This window comes from Egretta garzetta, unplaced genomic scaffold (assembly GCF_000687185.1).
Source record: "Egretta garzetta isolate BGI_Z169 unplaced genomic scaffold, ASM68718v1 scaffold42, whole genome shotgun sequence".
Taxonomy (NCBI): Eukaryota; Metazoa; Chordata; class Aves; order Pelecaniformes; family Ardeidae; genus Egretta; species Egretta garzetta.
Window position 1 is genome coordinate 898,603 of NW_009258782.1, and position 19,475 is coordinate 918,077.

General features: G+C 48.3%; 1 protein-coding gene across 1 annotated transcript in view; it reads left to right on the forward strand.

Annotated features, from left to right (window-relative positions):
- Window positions 1-19,475, forward strand: part of LOC104135730 (voltage-dependent T-type calcium channel subunit alpha-1H) — a 126,499-nt gene that overhangs the window by 34,557 nt on the left and 72,467 nt on the right. The window contains 3 exon segments of the mRNA XM_035889125.1: window positions 2,245-2,337; window positions 4,259-5,048; window positions 9,219-9,631. Of these exon segments, the coding sequence (XP_035745018.1) occupies window positions 2,245-2,337; window positions 4,259-5,048; window positions 9,219-9,631 (1,296 nt within the window).

A 19,475-nucleotide genomic window follows, 5' to 3' on the forward strand; every position in this document is an offset into this window, starting at 1 on the left:
GTTTAATCGTTTTAATACATTCGATTTGAGGATTGCCAGCCAAATGCAAATTCGGTGAAGAGGTGCGTCCAATATCTTTGGAGTCCCCGGGCTCATTTTTCATCCCCAAGTGTAAATGGATGGAGCGCCTGCTGTGGCGGCCTGACTCTGAAATGCCCATCCAAATAGAGGGGAAGGAAGGGAGGGGACTCTGAAACAGCACAAGGGAGACTATTTCTTAGGTAGTCGGCAGTGATTTGGTTTAGCCTTGTGTCGCCTCCCAGCTTGATCCCTCCAGTTTCCCCATGAACGTACACAGGCATCGAGTGCAAAGATGATGGGCTGCGTGGGCAAGGAATGCGACCGAAAAGAACTTTGCTCCCTATAAATGTTTCAACTGTGTTAAAGGAAAGGCAAAAAAGGGCAGTTTGAGTTTGATTGCTTGTCCGTTTCACGCCGCTGAACAGACTGATGACTGCCTGTGTCTGCCCAGACAGCTTAACCCCTTCTCAGACTCCAGGGTGAATAACAGCACTTGCATCCACACACAAAAATGGGTCTGTTGGTGAAAAATTTCTACCAGGGATTGATCTCTGGCATTCATGTTGACCAAAAGCATTCTTTTTGGTTTTGTGAAATCCATGGCCGCTGGAAGCAAAGCATACCTGTATATCACATTATACATACCTGTCCAGTACCTGTATATCACTAACCAGCAGCGAGGATGTGATATGAAAGAGTATCTAATGCGTGTAATGAGGAACAGGAGAGGTGGGTGCAGTTTGTGTAAATGCAGCCAGCCTCTCACCAGACCTCAAAGTCTTTAGGAACGCTGACAGAGTAAACTAGCTGCAGAGACAATTTTTACCTGCTCCTTGGCAGATCACGTTTATTGGGTTTAGCGTGGAGCTGCATTCGCTGGCTGCTTCTCGCTCAGCTGCGTGGCGGGTGTTCAGTTACGCCTGCTTCAACGTGGGAAGTGGGTTTGCAAACTTGCTGGTAAGGCATCACCACGTTTGACTTTAGGGTGAGAGGAATCGAGTGTAGGCAGTGTTTCTCTTCCAGCAGCCGGGAGCTGATGCAAGGTGCTCTGGCAATCTCGGGGAAGCTGTGAGTGCTGATGGTTGCCTGTACAGCAGTGCTCTCCCCTTGCAGATGTGGTCGTATACCAAAGATCCGTATCTAGGAGCTTCGTCCAGCTCCTTGAGTAAAAAACCAGGAGAAAAGTGGCAATATTTATGTCTGACTTCCCTGCAAGTGTTTTGCCCTGATGCTCCAGGTGTGACAAGAACATTGTTTTATTCACTGCCTTAACAGCAAGTGCTTTATGGATCAGCATTTCCATACAGGCCATATGGGAAGTCCTCTACGCCAATGCAGCTCGATCCTTTTCTTGTTCACGGCAAGTTAATTCACAGTTCCTTCACTGCAAACATAGTTTGAATCAGGGATGATGCCACTGAAATTGGAGGCAGGTGGCAATTCTGGGTTAGGACCACCAAGGCTCACATTAGGTGTAGCGAATAGGGTACGTCAGCGCAAGTGAATTCAGATAGGAGCTTTGATTTTGGTAGGAATTGTGCCGGAATTTCAGCTCTAGGACTAGTAGCGAGACAGCACTAGAAGTTTGGTACGTTTTATCTAAATAAAAAAGTGTAAATTACATGGCAGAATTCGCTTTGCTCTGCACACAGCCTGTGTGGTGTTAATTAAATCCTCAGCTTCTTTTTTAGTGGAAGGAAGACTGAGAAAACGAGTATGAAATCAATTCTACATTTAATTAAAATAACTCTCTCCCATTCAGATGCTTTCCCACTATGATATTGGTGGTGTAGTTGTAACTGTGAGCCAGTAGGAATCACAAAGAAATTGGTTTTACAGAAACAAAATTGACTGAAAAAGTTGGGAATGTTATGGATAGCATTACGAAACCAGGAGCCTAAAGTAAAAGCCAGAGAGGCTTTTTCTTTGTTTATAATCCCTCCTCGGAATTTCTTTGCACTGGCTCAGAAGCAGTGTTTCAGATGTTTTATTGTAATGTTTTATCATTTTAATCGTACCAGATTCCTGTAGAAACCTCAGGCCAGTCCTTTGGTCACACATTGCTGGTATCCTAAGCCAACTGGGAAAAGAAGTGCAGCATGTCTGGATGGATCCTGAGAGATGCTGAGGAGTGATGAGTACCAGGCACTATCAGAAGATTGATGTTTACTAACTTTTTGGTTGACTTTTGTTCTTACCCTTTCTTTCTCTGTCTTCCTGTAGGTTATAACCCTGGAAGGATGGGTTGACATCATGTATTATGTGATGGATGCACATTCTTTTTACAATTTTATATATTTTATATTGCTTATAATAGTAAGTATGAACTGCGAGATGCTCCCAATTCCTTGTCCTTGTGGGGTAAAGTTGTTCCCTGGGCTTTTCACAGAGAAGAGCCGGCTAGGATTCAGAGTGGGAGACCTTCCTCCCGCCATAAAGTGTAGTCATGCAGGTTGTGATTAGTGCTGTGGGGACAGATTACTGGCTACAACAGTCCTTTTCAGCATCAGGTGTGATGCATAGTCACAGCTTGTCGAGCCATATGGTCTTCCCTCCCCCTTACTCTCCCAGTCTTGGTCTTGTCACCTTGATGTGTCCTAACTATTGTGCCTTGGCCAAGCAATTGCTAATCAGAACAAAAAACGGAGAGGCTTTAGCTTTTCTTCCTTTAGCCTCCTCAATGTGCCAGAGGACACCTCATTTCAGTGAAGGGCCCTCAAACTATTGAACTTGACCTGAGCCCTTTAAATAACAGTAATAAATAGCAGTGCGCCTTTCTGAGATCTTATGGTGCTGTTGTTCCTAAAACCAAAGTATTACTCACTGGAGGTGCCGGAGTTTGCCTCCAGAAGCTGCCATTCCATGTTAGCACAGTTCTTTTTTTACAGTGGGCACAACCTTCTCCATCTGTGGAAAGGTTAAGCGTTTAAGTCAGGAGGAGAGCAGAGGGAAAAATACCATATAGATGTCAGGCGGGACATGGGACGGAGGCACTTCAAAGTGTTTTTGTGACTGGATATTCTTTATATATAACCCCATCCTCATCAGTGTGGGTTTGAAGGCCTTGGGAAGTCAAACCACTGCAGCTCCTACCACCAGTGGGAAAGGTGTGGATCAGAGCAGCATGAGAGTTTCCCAGTAATGGATAGCATTCTGAAGCCAGTGATTTTTGAGCCTTTAGCAATGGGCCATGCATAGTAGAGATGTACGCTACACTCTTTTGAGCCCTTCTCTATATATGGATCCTTGCAGAAAAGCCAGAAGGTGACTAATCTCCAAGCCGCTTGACGATTCTCAAACAGTATCCAAGCTGATATTACAAACTGGGGAATAGCACTGCAAACCATCTCCCAATGGCTTCCCCTTGAGGGTTCACCAGACAATGGTCCAGATTAAATCCATACGTTTCCTACTGAGCACAGCACAGAGGTTTGGCCACATAGACAGTGGCACTTTCTTGACGTCAGTCCCTTTCACGCCGAAGAGCACTGATTCTCTGATGGGAATATCTGACATTTTCCTTTGGCTGATTTATGAACCCAAGTGGTGAAAAACCAGTTTGTGGACTCAACAGCTGAGGGTAGGATGTCGCCTTAGGTCACTTCACATTCTTGTCCTTGGGTCTTAATTTTGAAAGCCTGATATCACCCAAGAACACATCAACTCAGCCAGACAATAAATCAGGCCTTTCTAGGAGCACTAAATCTCCTGGAGATGCATTTCTCTGTGTCAGGGATACAAGAGTACAAGGTCACAGATGCATGGACCCTGACTGTCCTCCTCAAAATGAGGGCGCATTATGCCAGGGTGTGAAGTGAGAGAGGAAGAGAAGAGGCAATCTCAGTACAGCACAAATTGGACTTCAGACCATCTTTCCTTGCAGGTTGGCTGGGTTTTTCCTAGTGATCTGTTTTGTGGTGGTAACTGATTGCGTTATGTTTCATTCACCCTACGTTAGTAGCAAATGTCATCACTGTTGAGAGGAGGAAAGTGGTGAAGGCTATTGTTAACAGCTTGCTTTGCCATTGCCAAAATAATTTAACATGGCTTAGGAGCAAATTTAGCAGCTCAGGCACATGTTGACATAACATTTGGCGAGCAGACCCTGAGATGTGGCATGTTTGGAAATCTCAGGATTTCTAAGAACCACACGTCAAGTCCAGACAGCATGTGGTAGGGAAGAGCATGTATTGCTTTGTGAAGTCCCTGCTAATTCCTTTCCCTGTGTTTTCTCCAGGTTGGTTCCTTCTTCATGATTAACTTGTGCCTGGTTGTGATAGCAACACAGTTTTCTGAAACAAAGCAGCGGGAGAACCAGCTGATGCAGGAGCAGCGGGCCCGTTACCTCTCCAATGACAGCACAATTGCCAGCTTCTCGGAGCCAGGTAGCTGCTACGAGGAGCTGCTCAAGTACATCTGCCACATCTTCAGGAAGGTGAAACGGCGGACAATACGCCTGTACAATAACTGGCAGAGTAAGCGCCGGAAAAAAGTTAACCCAAACAGCACCACAAATGGGCAAAGCCACCGAGGCAAAAAGCGCATCACCTCCATACACCACCTCATCCACCATCACCATCACCACCACCACCACCACTATCACATCAGCAACGGAAGCCCTCGGGGGCCACGCTCCAACCCTGAGATCTGTGACCTGGAACTCAAGGTCATGAAACCTGGAGGCCAATTGATGCTTCCTTCTCCATCACCCAACTTGCAGACCCCTGCTCCTCCTCCAGATTCGGAGTCTGTGCACAGCATTTACCATGCAGACTGTCATGTTGAAGGACCACAGGTGACCTGTAAGTCTTCCAATGCCCCTGCAAGCATTAAACTGACTGCTGGCCTCTCCAACCATGGCAACATGAACTATCCTACCATCCTGCCTTCTCCAACTAGCAAAGCCAGTTCTGTGCCCGTTCCCAAAGGAAAGAAGAATGGCAATTCACCTGTGGCCGTGGTCAATAGCCCTGTGAATTTGGGCACGGATTCTTATGGGAAGCTGCAGCAGCTGGTAGGAGAGCATGGTAAGGACAAATAAGCTGATTTTTTTTTTGCTTAGGAGAACTGGGCAAAGGGCAAATTGCTCAAGAGTTAAGGTGTTAATTACAGCCATGGAGGCTGGTTTGTGAATGCTATTTGAACTGAGCGCTGAAGCCAGAAGTAGGACAGGTTGAAGGCCAGAGAGCTTTGTTCCTTCTACCCTTGTATTTGCAGTCATTCGGTAAAGGAAGATAGAGGATGGTCCAGGCGGTGAGTTCAGGCCACTGCTGGAGGTCTCTTTCCCGTGGTTCCAGAGCATGTGGTTTTGAGCTCCTCTCATGCTTAGTGATGTTTTGGAGGTTCTCCCTCTGTTCCCACCCAAGAACAGATCTGTGCAGCCCCTGGAATTACATCTCTTGTGAATGATGGACCTGCTGGCTGCAGCCCTGCAGCAGAGAAGCCCCAGCTGCTGGGACATGCTACCTTGAAAGGGAAGAGTAGGTGGAAGCTGAAGCTGGTGGAGAAGCATAAGGTATAGGAAACATAAGAAGTTTAAAACAGGGAGGTGCTGAAAGAACTCAAAACAGACACTTCTAGAAACCCCTAGTTCTGCTCTGACAGGCCCCTAAGCCTCTGAATTTCTTTTTGGCAAGAAGGAGCAAAAGGTTTGGAGGAAGGCCCATGGCCACTGCAGGGTCTTGCTCTGTGCTTGTCCTCAGAGGGTGAGCGTGCAGGCAGGAGTATAGCAGAGCTACAGGTCTCAGGCTTTCCCTCTCATCTTTCCCCACGTGCAGAAGAAATGTAGGACTAGAGTGTTACTGCAGGTTTGAAGCTCCATTCGATCTGAATGGATGAGGAACATCTTGGGGCCTCTTTTGTACCTCTGTCCCATCCCTATCTGTACAGAGTCCAGGCACACCAGCACTGCTGGTTACTGTGGTTTTATCTCCCCTCACGTATAAATCACCTGCTGCTGGAGTAGTGATTGCATGCAACACTTGGGTTTCTATTTTGCAAAATGTTTCCAGTCTTCGTAGCTGGAGCTAAAGGCTGAAAAATAGAGTCTTAAGCCCTCAAACAGTAAAAAGCCAAAAACTTCTAGCTACTATTTTTTAATCTCTTTAAGCCAAGCTAGTCATCTGATTTTTTTTCAATGCCTGTGTTTTCCAAAACTGTTTATCTGCGTGTGCATGGACACAAATATTTATCCTAGTGATGTATGTGCTGGAAAAAAATACCAAGCCTAGCTCGGAGGGGGTCACAGTAAAGGTTGCTTGCCAAATAGGTTGGGTGGCTTGTCTTTGTTAGTGTTTTTTTTAAGTGACCATACAAAAGGGTAAAGTGGATTGTTTATAGAAATTGCCTTCGGCAGACATTTCTGTATGCTTGGGAGCTTAGCAGGAGGGCAGAAGGGGGGCAAGGTTAGTGGCAACGTTCTTCTGTTGTTAAGCAAGGGCTTTATATGAATCACTGGTTCATCTTTAACTATGCAAGTTAATGAAGGTTATTATGAGAATGTGTATTTACCTTGAGATAAAAGCCCAGGCTCTGCAGAAGTCTGGAACTGGGAAAACAAGGATGAGCAAAAGAACTGTCGCTTGGAAGGGAGCGCTCAAGTCAGAGGTTTGGTTCTTTGTGCTTGCAAGGGGATGTTCTGCTGAGGAGAAGCTTTCTTAAGCAGAAGAAAGACCCAGATCTCAGTCCTAAGTGTGACATCCCAGGGGCCGCTTCAATGACAAGAGTTTTTCATGTAGCCTGTGGTGGTTCTTTGAAAGCTGGAGGTTAGATGGAGTTGCTATTAATAATGTAATTATAGTAGCCTCATTTTACAGGGGCATTTCAGCCCAGAGGATGCCAAAATGCTTTAAACAAATCTACTGAAACTGTTTTGTCTCTTTCAGAAGTGTGGTCATATCTAGGGGAAGGGGTGGACGCCGCAGCTCTTGGCTGCTGAGCGGCAGCTTATCTGGCACCCTGAGGAGCACAGGGGCTGAGAAGGGAAGCAGGTCAGCTGCGTCCATCTGGAGACTCTGTCACACAACGTGTCAGTGCCCAGCTCTTCCCCTCCATGGCCCTGGCTCTTTCCAGGCCCTCCTTCCTTCCCACTCCTGCCGCAGCCCCTCCTGCCACACCAACAGGGCTGAGTTGGATTTGTTTCTGCACCGTAACCACCTTCGTACAGCAGGGATGATGGATGTGTCTTCCAGGCTTCAGGAAGACCTTTAAGTGCCAAATAAACTAGCTCCTGAGGGTGTAGCTCTGCCAGGCCCAGCTCTCAGCTCATGTTTCTCCATCCCATCCTAAACTTAGCAAAGGAGCCGTGTTAAGTCCTTACCCTGTGCTCTGCAGGGAAGGTGAGGTGGGCTCAGAAGCTCACCCAATGCTCTTGGCCTCAGTCTCTTTGGGCAGACAAAGAGCTATTTCACTTAATTCTCTCTCCACTTTTTCAAGTCAACAAGCAGAGTCTGTTCGCTGCGAGGCTTGTGCAAGGAGAGCACACAAGTGCTAACTGAGAGCATTAAGGGAGGCATTAGCAGCCAGGGCACTCGCAGCCCCAACTGGAAACAAGGTTGGTGTCTGCTGGGAAAGATGCAATTGTGGGAGAGAGTATTCTCTTCCCTTCTTTTGTTGTGGAATTGAACAGCGTAAAGTACAGCCTGTTCCTCCGTGTTCTCGTGCCCTGCAATGCTGTGAGGTTATTTTAGCAGGCAGCCAAGGAGACTATGGTATTTTGAAGACATCTGCGGCGCCAGTATTTTTCATGTAATTTTTAACACTTTGATAGCATTAAAAGACGTCTGGCGAGCCCACTAACTCTGCTATCCGCGCTACTGCGGCTGTGCTGTAGTCTTTCCTCCTCATGACGGATCCTGATCAGAAACTCCGTGCTAACGTGCAGTGCTGCACTGGTGCTGCTTGTGGGTTGAGTCAGGGGGCAAATATTTCTGATCCTCCTGGTGTCTTTGGCACAGTGACCAGGAGGAGGACAGTCCTCTCCTGCCAGGCTGTTTTGAAGGCCGGTGATACCTGACTGATGTTCAGGCAAGTAAAATATATTTGGATTTGTCACAACCCGGTTCTCAAGCTAACAGGGTGCTTTATTTTGTTTGGTGCTGCCTTCTTTTTAAAGACGTCCTCGAGTGTCAGCCAGGAGTAGCTGAAATCAGCAGCGTTACTGCTGGGTGAGCTCCAAGCTCCTGGGCCCAGAGCCAGCAGCATCCATTGCCTTTTGCTTGGTCTCCCCAAAACCTGTCCAAGTGTCCCCATCCAACCCCCAGACAGGGGCATGTTACAGGGGAAAAATGTCCCCTTGCCTTATTTCCCTGAACCTCAACAAAAGTCTTCATTGATGCTCAAATGGCATTTTGTGGGAAGGATCCCATGCTCGCAGCATTGCATTCCTGTTGGGTTTTTTTCTGCCATTAATATCTGCTTCCTAAATATGAAGAAATTGGGAATTTAGTTTCTAAGTAAGAGGAAATAAAATCTGGTTCCTTTTGCACCCAAAGCATCCTTGTTACGCCTGTCCATCTCATCTCCGTACCCTGGCTCTGTGAGGGCAGTCAGCGTTTCTCCTCACACCACAAAACATGTGGTAATGTGTTTGATTTTAAAACACCCCGAACGCTCAGTCCTGTGCCTCAAGCAAAAAATTCACCTCAGCTTTATTAAAGGTTGAAGGAGGGATGAAGGAGACTGAAGGGACTACGTGACTCTCCGAGCTGTGATCCATGGTCTATAGCCACCTTAGGTCCATTTCACCCTCTCCCTCCTCATTATTAGCTAAATGGAAGCGTTATCTAAATTGGGTGTAGCAGCTTGATAGTGCTCAGATCACTGCTAATGATGTTAGCCTGGTCAGATATAATAAAAAATAATTGGAAGTGAGAGGTGTGCCAGTCAGCCTTCCCCCAGCAGCAGAACACAAAATGGCTGCCACGTTGTGTGGAGAGAGGCCCCCGCATCCATGGTGGAGGCTGGAGAGGGTGGGTGTCGGGGCTTGGGGAGAGGGAAACTGAGGGGAAAATGAGGCAAAGTGAGAGCCACTTGTAAAATGGATGGCTGGAAGGCTGTATCAGGGTGCTACGTTTATTTGAGGATGCAGCAGAAGCTGCTCTGCCCTGGAGAGGCCCAGCACCGCCTGAGCGGGGATTCGGGGCGGTCTGCCATGCTGAGGGTGTGAGGTGGCTCACGGCATGCATCTCCCCTTGCAGGTCTGCGGCGGACGCCCAGCCGGCTGTCGGGGCTGAGCGCAGCCTGCCCGCTGCCCAGCCCGCCGGGCGGCACGCTGACCTGCGAGCTGCAGGACTGTCCCTTCTGCGCCAGCCTCCTGGAGGACCCCGAGTTCGCCTTCAGCGAGTCCGACAGCTGCGACTCTGACAGCAATGGTGTCTACGAGTTCACCCAGGACCTGCGGCATGGCGACCACAGGGACCAGCTCCAGCAGCAGCGGGGCAGGAGGAGGAAGAAGAAGAAGAAACCCAAGGAGAGGAACAAGGTCACCCGCCTGTGGAAGGCTTTCGGCAGCAAGCTGAAGAGGATCGTGGAGAGCAAGTACTTCAACCGGGGGATTATGATAGCCATCCTCATCAATACGCTGAGCATGGGCATCGAGTACCACGAGCAGGTGAGTGCGAAAACTGGCCTGAAGAGCCCCGAGGGTTGTGGTTTCAGGTGCTTGCAGCATGGTGGCTTGGGGTAACTCTGTCAAAGCCCTGCCGGAGGAGAGCAAACGGTTTTCATGCAAGTTGGAAACACCAAATGGGGCCGAGGGCCCGATCCTACAGATGTGTGTTGAGCAGGAGCTTCCTTCTGTGTGCGAAAAGCCTGGGAGGTGGCTGGCAGCGCTGCTGAGGTGTGGAGAGTTTAAACATGTGTGTTCGGACGCAGCAGCTCAGAGCCTGACTGCTTAAGTTGTTTGCTGTGAATTATTCATATAAGCGTGAATTGTTCTGGTGGAAATACCCCTTTGGTCTGATGGTGGTGGTGCACAGTGGACCTTGTAGTGCAAATAACTCATGCAGAAGTTTCTTCTTTGATCCTGGACTTTTAAATAAAGACTTAAACTGTCAGGCAATGCTAAAAACAACACAGAAAAAAAGTTAAGTTTCTCCCTGAAGGCTCCAAACCCTTTAATTTGATCTCACAGGGTGCAAGCAGGTCTTCCTTTTAAGTTTTTGGAGGGAGGAAAGAGAAATCGGGCTGTTCCCGGTATTAGTCTGAACATGGTGATGGCAGAAAGCAGTGCTGGCAGCTGAGGACAGCTTGTTCTTGTTGTTGGCCGATGGGAGCTTGAGGGGCTGTGCAATGGGAGAGGGAGGTGAGTCATCCGAGTATTTCCAGTTGGTCACTCTGGGGAAAGCTCTGCTTTTCTGGGCTTTTCTTTCTCGGAAAAGCTGGTTATTTTCAACTGTTTTCTCAAGATGTGCTCTGGAATTCCTTGTGCCGCCTCTGTATCAGGTGCAGAAAATGCATCCCAGTGAGGCCAGGTGATCCTTATCTTGTGTGAGGTGGATAGTCCGAGGTTCATCCAGTGCTTCCCCGAAATCTCCGGTGCGGGATCAGGACCAGGTCAAGCTTATTTATAAAGCTATTCCTCCTCTCTGCCTTGGTCTGTCTGCTCAGGAGTGAGGAGAAAAGGCAGACAGAGTAGCCTAGTACATCCAAAGGCAGGACAAAGAGGCTCCGCATTTTTTTCTCCATTGTTTCCCAGGATTAAGTCCTGCTCGGGACCATGGCAAACAATCCTCCAGAGTGCTGCTACTTTATTTTCTCTCCACTTGTGTGCTTTAAACCCCCATATTCTGTGCTATCTGAGACATATTTTCTTTCAGAAAAGCAAGTACTCAGCTAAAACACATGAACCTCAGCTGTGCGACAATAAATTAGTTCACACTTAGAGCTGAGAGTGTCCAAACCCAACAAAGAAATAGCTGTTGCTGTCAGCTTTCTGTCTGGTTAGTTGTTCCACAACAAGTTTTAAAATTAGGAAATACACCTTGTAAGTAGCCTTTGGATAGACCATTCATTGCTCACGGCAGCTGCATTTCTGCATGGATACTCTTTTGTCAGGCGGATACAGCTTTGTCAGTCCTTGGATATTGCCGTGATGGGTGCTGGGGGAAAACCTTAGGCAGGCTGCAGTGAGAAAGCCCAGGGATCACATGGAGTTTGTCCACAATCACTCGTATAAAGGTAAATTGTGATAATTACAACCTTGCTGCTAACAAAGGAAAACCCTAGCCGGCAAGTTTATGTTGGATTTTACCTTGTAAAAGATTTGCTTTAAACCATCTCAAAGCCAACGGCAATAAAGATTCTGAAGCTTTTGGCTACGGAGCATCAGACTCCTGCCAGCTTTGCTCACAGGCACTGCCCAGCGTGGGCCCAATAAAAAGGGAAGAATTTTGAAGTGAAACCTGTAAAAGTTCCTCCACGTGCCTGATTGCAAAGTGTCTCTGCTACGCAGCAGGGATAACGAGCCGTGGAGCTGTCAGAGCCCAGCTTCGCAACACCTCGCCCAAGCACTCTCCTATCAACAGAGTGACCTCCGGGGCATCGCCAGAGGCTGAGGCACCGTCCGAAAGCAAAAGAAAATGGCTCTAGGCTCCCAGACTTTTTGGCATGAAAGTCTGGGGCTTCTGCGAGCAAAGTGGGGTGATTTCAGAACCCACAGCCCTCCTTGTGTGAGAAATGGCTACAAGACTCAGGGTGGGAGCCTGGCTTTGTGTGGAGATAAGGAGGAGATGCCTAAGCGAAGCGGTCGCAAACCCACGGCATGGTGTTGGGACGAAGGGGAGGTGAGAATGGCTCGGTTTGGGTATGCCAGGAAAAAGAGTTTAATCACAGCTTTCTGGTTACTGAGTGACGGATGCTGCCCAGTCACTCTGCACCTCTGCTCAGAGCAGGTATTACAAGGCAAGAAGGTGTGAGCCTTCCCCAGGCTGTTAACCTGGAGTGTGAGTGTTGCCATCATCTCCTTTCCCATCCTCCCAAGGGAAAACCTGGAGGTCATTCCCCAAGTCATAAGGATTTAGGAGCTGCCTACAAGGATAGCTACTCTGTGGCTCTCCTCTGCTTTCCTTGCTCCCCGCAGGCTGTTCGGTATTACCCAGAGAGCAGGGTTCAGGGGCTCCTGTTGGGGAGGCCTCCTGTGCTCTGTGCCTGCTGACAGCAGCATGGGCAGAGGACTTCTGGGCCCTGAAGCCCTGCAGAACATCACCTGCCATGGAGACATTTGCTCTGGGTGGAACAGCTTACGCAGGTTCCCTGGTCTCGACTCTTGCTACTTGTTTTCAGCCATCGACAGGTTTTATCAAACTGGGCTGCAGTCAGCACAGCAGCCACAGGGAAGCCCTCCCCAGACCTCACTGTCTGTAAGGAAATGCCCAATGCCTTTTATAAAAAAATTATTAATGGCTGCTTGTTTTTCTTTTCTGGCTTCTCAGACTTCATAGTCGTTAGTGGGTTTGCAAATAGATGGGCACATCATATACATTTTTATTTCGGAGTGCTATTCAAAGCCAAGGCATCAGTCCTCTGTGTGTGTGGGAGGGGTGGAGGGTACTGAACAACATATGGCATGGAAGATAGAGCAGTACTAGTCCTTGGTGTGTTATCTCGCCTTTCATCCCAGGACATAGCAGTGCTCTGCGAAGAAGTCTCACGGAGCCCTCTTGAGGCAATCGAACGTTATTGTCCATATCTTCTGGATGAGGAAATTGAGGTTGCAAGGTGCCAGGCTGGAGGCAAAGCCTGGTGGGCTTTACTGCTGGCCCTTATCATAGCCGCAGGGCAAGGGGGCACGTGTGTACGTGCAAGGCAGCACCTTGGTAGCACCCTTTGACAAGGCAGGAAGGTGATCTGTGTCTCTACTGCCGTAGTCCTGGATGCTACCCCCAGGTGAATGAGAGACCTGTCTATATCCAAATCCCCTCAAGGCTTCAATATGTGCTTTTGTGGGAATTTGAAGCTCACAGCAGTCTGCTCACACGGTTACTCTGGCTGCTCTTGGCTCACGTAGCTGGCACCACCCCACTTCATGCACGAAGCCCACATAATACCCTTTTAGGCAAGGATCCTGTCCTGAGGCTAAGGGCACGGCCGCTGTAGCAGCAAGCTGACTCATGGCAAAGATGAGGAGATGCTAGAATTGCTTTGTACAGAGCTGTCCTTTAGCAGTCCTGCTCTTCTCAGAGGCAGACTGAAGATTTCAAAGCAGCACAGCCGGTTTGCGGCATGAGATCCGGGTAGCAGGAGGCAGCTGATGATGGGAAGCGAGTTTCTTTGGGACTTCAGTCATTAGCAGCAATCGGATCCTCCCGCACAGCACATCCGCAGGGTTAACAGCCAGCTCTGTCTCCAACTGCCGCGTTGTATATGGCTGGTAATTAGGAGGTTACAGGATGCTGTTAGTTAGCAGCAGCACAACTTGTATTTCAAAGGTTAATTGGCTGGTTTGGAGTTCCTTTTTTTATTTTTTTCCCCTCCTCTTATGCTTTATTTATTTATTTGTCTGTCTCCAGCACGAATAAGCACTCCCACAGATGAGGAAAGCCAAATACAAAGAAGGCGGCAATCCTTGCATTAATCTTCCAGGCAATTTTAGTACATTGGATGGTTTTGTTATGCATTCACTGCAGCAGACAATTCTCCAGAGTATCTCAGAACGTGCCATGGCACTGCAGCGACCAAGCAAGAACAGTGCACTCCAAAAGCATGACCTCCACCATGCCGTTGGGGCAGCAGGGAGAGATGCCTGGCACAGGCAGGTCCTGTTCCCAGGAGCTGTGTTTCCAAGTGCTTCTCTGCCACTGCAAGCTGATACCTTTTTGTCCCAGACTCAGCTCCTGTGTGGGCTTCCGTCACTGCTCTGAAGAAATAATTGCTTCTCCTTTGGTCTGCCTCGATTCCCAGCTCCCTGATAGTCCAGTAGAAGGACAGAGTCCTGTTCTTCTGTCCAAGAGGGATGCTGGTGTTATTCCTGCAGAAGGGTGAGCTCTGAATACATCCCTGAGGACCTCTGGTTTAAGTAGTGAGGAGAGACCCCCACTTGGCTTCCCAGAGGAATTTGCGGAAGTAGCTGTTGATACTTGTAATGATTCCACATGAAAGGCTCAATTTACATCAAATGGCACTAGAAATGCTATTTTATATTCACTTCTCAGAAGAGAAGTACAAATTAGTATTTGTTCCAAGCTATTGCTGTTCAAAGAGCTTTTAATTGCTTTTCTGATCCCTCATCCATGGCATGTTTAGTTCAGAGCAGCTGTCTTCAGAGTAGGTTGTAGCTGACCTTGGTGGGCACCCACTGGTCCATTGCTTATCAGTGTAAGAGAAGTATTGGGTTTGAGTAGCACATTTTATTATTCTGGAGTAAAAGTAATTCTGTGTGATTTAAGGTAGCAACTAGCTTCTCTAGTGATGTTCTATTTTAGCATTTGTCAATTTTGGTTTGAAAAATTGGTTTGGCCTGGAATGTTCAGCACTTACTCAGAAAGCAGAGGAGAAGCTTTCAGCGGTGTTTGAAGCAAATTGCTTAAATTCCTTTTGAGTTGTGAGTCAATAAAATATTATCCTATCTGAGATTCTCACTTTCAGCTTGCAAAACTTGTTCACTCTTCCAACTTTTTGCATGATCCAATTTTAAGAATTCGCACAGTGGCTGGACTTGAAGCAAACAGATTCCCCCAGCCCAGGATGTGAGCATTCAGCCCAGTGTGTTTGTGCTTATTGCATAAATGATGTGAGACTCATTCTGCCTTTAGTAGTCCTTTATTCAATGTGTTTGAGCTTTGTTAGCTGCATACCAAGCCATCCCTCCCTGCTCCCCCTCCGAGGTCCCAGCAGTAAGCGTGGGGTTGACGGCTTTCCCCATGCGCTGGTTTGGTAGGGAAGCTGTGTCGGTCAAGAACACGTGCTGTGTCTCACGAGCAGAGCGACAGAAATTTGGCTCATTCAACGAACACCTTGTGATAATCTGAATTCTGTCCCTCCGCCTCTTGGGAGGGAAGAGAAGGGTTTTGTCTGGAGACCTTGGGGAAGAGGTGTGTTTCCCATCCTCTTTTGTGCCCCAAGATCATATCACTGTTTCAGTACCCTCCAGACCACCTTTATCAGGCCCCCATTTCTGCAGACAGCCACTCGGTCGGGACATTAAAAAACCTGGTAACAGTTTGGGGATCCCCTCTGCACAGTTCAGGCTGGAAGGCTTCTGATGAGAGCCAGCAGCAGCTCATACGTGGAGCGTTTACACCTGGCAAGGTGTCATTCCCGTGTTGGAGGGAATCAAGGGTCAGAAGCAAGAGAGCATGAACTGTTTGCACTTAAAAGCCAGGTGTCCCGGCTCAGGGCTAGATCCCTGTCTGCTGGACTTTAGCAGCTTTCATGTCAAAGGGTGTAAAGCACGTCCTTCCATGTGGGGAGCCTGCCATGAGTGGTGTTCATGGAGCCTTCTCTCTCTCTCTTACTCTCTTCTGTAATTTAACTTATTCCACTGCTCTGTTTTCCTTCTGTTGGATTGTACGTTCTTGGTATATTTTTTTTTACTATATAAGGGAAAGCATACTAGAGATCCATCCATTCTCTGCCTCCTCCCAGACAGGAACAGCACCTCTCCAATGCAGAAACCGCGTGTAATAACTCATTTGAGCGCTGACATACTGAGCAGTCAGGGGAGAGTCAGGAGAACAACAGAGCTAGTCATGGCCAGGGGAGTTTGCACTCTGATCTGGTTCCTATAGATGTGCTCATTAGTCTAGGGAATAATATTAGGATATTCCCTGTGGAACTGTAGGCACGTTTTACCACCACCACTGGTTCAGTTCCTTCCCCTCACTTACGCCATTAGTTGTTCTCTGTGGTGAGGGATTGGCCATATAAATCACATCTGCTCTCTGCCAAGACGACAGACTACTTAAGCAGGTGATGGCAACACGCTTCCCAGCATAAGCTGTTGCGTGGAGACTGGAGAGCTGCACAGCACCAGTAACAGACCCACGCCGTGCAGCCACAGTGCACGGGACCCACCAGATGGGTTTCTTCCATCTGGGTCATGCAGCGAGTCAGCTGAGACAGTCACGGTGCCCTCCAAAGCTTCTGACGCTGAATCCATGAAATCCCCATGCTTCATAAACATACATGATGGCAACGGGTGGTTATATATAGAATGTAGACAGATTGTTTGCATTTCAACTGGCAGGTAAAATAAACCAAGTATAATATAGCCCCAAGAATGAAAGCAGAGCGCGCTTGCCAGCTGCATTTCATCACAAAAATGTGCATAAATCACAGCCACGAGAGGCCAGCTTCAAATGTTATGCTGACAGCGGCTCTAATGTGCTCCAAGGCAGGGAGGCTTGACACAGCTGGACAGTGGGGTGTTTGCTTTCTGCAAAGGGAAACGACGATGAGAGAGGGCCTGTAATGAAGAGTGTGGCTTTCACAAAGAGGGTGGCATTGCATTGAGCCTGTGCCTTCCTGTGCTGTCAGCTGAATGCTTTTCATCTGGGAGTGGATTTGGTGAGAGGGAGGTTGGCTTTGATCAGTAAGCAGGCCTCAGGGTGAGCTCGCTCCATGCTCCAAAGCAGGGGCTCCTGGTAGTCCCTTGCCTGAGCAACAACAAGATACAAGTTTGAGGAAGAACTCGAGCGTCTGGTTCACGGCAGCTGTGATCAGCAGCTCCAGAGAGATCGTGGTGCCTGCAGGCAACACTCAGAGCCCCAGTCAGGTCCCACCGAGCAGCCCACGTGGCTTTGGTACTGCATGGTGGCAGCAGCTTGCCATCCTTCCAGCTGCCTCCATGAAAGGTAGCTGGGCTGCAGGGACAAGAGCAGGGTTAGCAGAGAACAGCAGAGGAGGAAATGAAAAAGACTGAGATAGGCAAACCAACCGATGGGGGCAGGAAAATGTGTTTGGGCATCGTTGGCAAGGTTTGGAGAGGAACGTGCCCTGGAGTGGCGGGAAGCAAGGAGTGGCTTGGATTGTCTCAGGAGCTCTGGGGAGGATGCAGCTGCTGGTCTACCAGGAGCACCACCTCCCACGTTAGCCAAGGCTGTCTCTTTGTTTCCTTATGCTTCCCCAGTCTGTCTGCATCCATCTTTTGTCTTGGATTTTTTATTTCATAAGACAAGGATTGCAGTTCGTTCTGCATGCATCACCCCACCATGTGGGGCTCCTGGGCAGAGCCTGCTAGATGTTATCACAAGCAATAGCGGCAGTGGGAATGGGAACAGGGCACTGCACCTCTCCCAGCACCAGTTTTTATGCCGGGAGATTGCAGGTAGACTCTGTGAAACTTGACTTTACAGCCCAAATTCAAACCAAATGCCACAGGAGGGTAACGCAAGGGGATATGCAGGTAAGAAGATGGAGAGGGCAGTACGTGATGGTGCTGGGCCATGGACTAATGGTGCCTACAGATTGGTGGTTCCCAACTGTTGGGAGGCAAAGGAAATAGTCATCTTGAATTTAATACTTTTGTGCTTTCCCAACCACTCCCTGTGGATGATTGCTTTCTCTGTAGACCTGGAAAAATACAGAAAGGCTTAAGAATAGATTTAACTGAGAAAATGTCAGCAAGTTGTAGAAAAGACAGTCATGCCACACCTGAGAGCGAAGTGGGGTTAAGTATTTGGCAGTACATGTGAAATGGTGGCAACTCAGTCTGAAAGCTCTGCTAAGGTGTCCTCTACGCTGCCCTTCTCTGGGTACCTCGGAGCTGAGAGGCAGAGCCGGGCTGTCCCCATGGGCAGGCAGAGGACTAAAGGTGCTCAGGGTAGCAATCTAGCCCCTTACACCAGAGGAGAACCACTGCGAGGAAGTAAACAGGTATTTTTACTGTTGCTGTCAGCCCCAGTCATGAATTTTCCTTAGGTTTTAACCAGGGTTCTCTAGCTGGGACAGTGAGATTTTCCAGAATTATGAATGAAGCTTTAAATGTCTCCCTGAAACCTCCTGGATCTTTTGTTACAAGATCAAGACGCTTTTTTATAAACGGTTTCGAGAGGTGGGGGGAGATTGCAGTTGCAATTCAGTCGCATCTGAAAGGAGTGAGATTCTTGCTTGAAAATGAGGGAGATTTGGCATGCCTGCGTGCATTCTTTTAAAGCTCTGTTTTTGTTTGCTCTGTCTGGTTTACAGCCTTAAAGACAGCTTGACTCCCAATTTGGGAAAAACACTCTGTGCACAGGCCTTGTAGCATCGGGGGTAAAGCTTGCTAGGGCAGGGAGTCTGCCACCGAGGAGGAGGGGGCAGAGACCACTTGGCTTCTTTCCCCCAGTGAACGCATTTCTCGGGATTTTTCTCTCCTGCCTGATGCCTGTACAAGTCCATACCTCCTCTCTCCCCGTCCTGTCCTTGTCCCACGCATGGACAAATCCAAAACTTTTTACTGTAGTGCCCCCGGAGAAAGCAGCAGAGAGTCTATTTATTTATTTTATATATTCCAAAGGGAATTGACTTTGCTGCAGACAGACGGATCCTGTCGGTCTCTCACTCTCGGCATGACTATACATGGACTTGTCTGTGCTTTAAAGTCAGTTTGGAATGAGGTGCTTTATGAAGCCGGAGTGTGCTGGCTGCTCCTAGGAGCTCTACCTGGAGCTTGGTGATGGGACCAGGGGAACAGAGCCCTGGCTCTGTGCTCCCCAGGTACGCCTTACTCTCAGCGCTATCCAGAGTCTAGGCAGAAACTTCCCAGCTCCAACCTGCCCAAAATCCGATCAATAAGAGGAAATAAATTGACCTACAGGGAGCTGTTCAATATGGGAGAGAATCAGAATTTTCCTTTTGTTTGCGAAGGGTTCAGAGGCAAAACATCAACCATGTCAGCACTGTTCATCTCTGGTCACCGCTGCCTGGGAGTGCGAACAGTTTAAAGTCATTTGTGTAAATTAGTTTCAGCCAGAGAGTCTGAAAGCAGTGTGGGTTGCTGGGCAATTATCTCCTTGCAAATGGCCTGTGTTATGGAGCCATATTGCAGAAGATCTCTCGCTTGTGCTAAGGTCTCTTGAAGCTGCCAAAACAAGAGATCTGCATCGTGAATATCTTTAAAGCAGAGCTGCTAATACGGTATTGGAGTGCTGGCAGGTATCAGCTGATGTGTGTGCCAAAGTGCAAGGGACTGAACTGCAGAGCATGGAAGTGCAAGGGGATTTAATGCCAGAAATCTGTTTATGCTGAAGACTATTAGGAGCTGCAAATGCCTCTGAAAGCCCCTAGAGCCAGAGGTGAGTGGGGAGACAGCTTCCCGCGTCCTCTGAGGACAACATAACCCACCAAAACACTTTCTAAAGATATCCAAAAGAGCATTCCCCTTCCTCTTCCTGTTCCCTGCTCTTCTGTGTCCCCTCTTCAGGGTGCCACTGGGATCTCCTAAGGTTCAGGCTGGAATTATGTTATTTACACCCCTTCCTTCCCACTGCCAGAGTTACCAGAATACACAGATACCCCCCCAAAGTTCCAGGAATCCC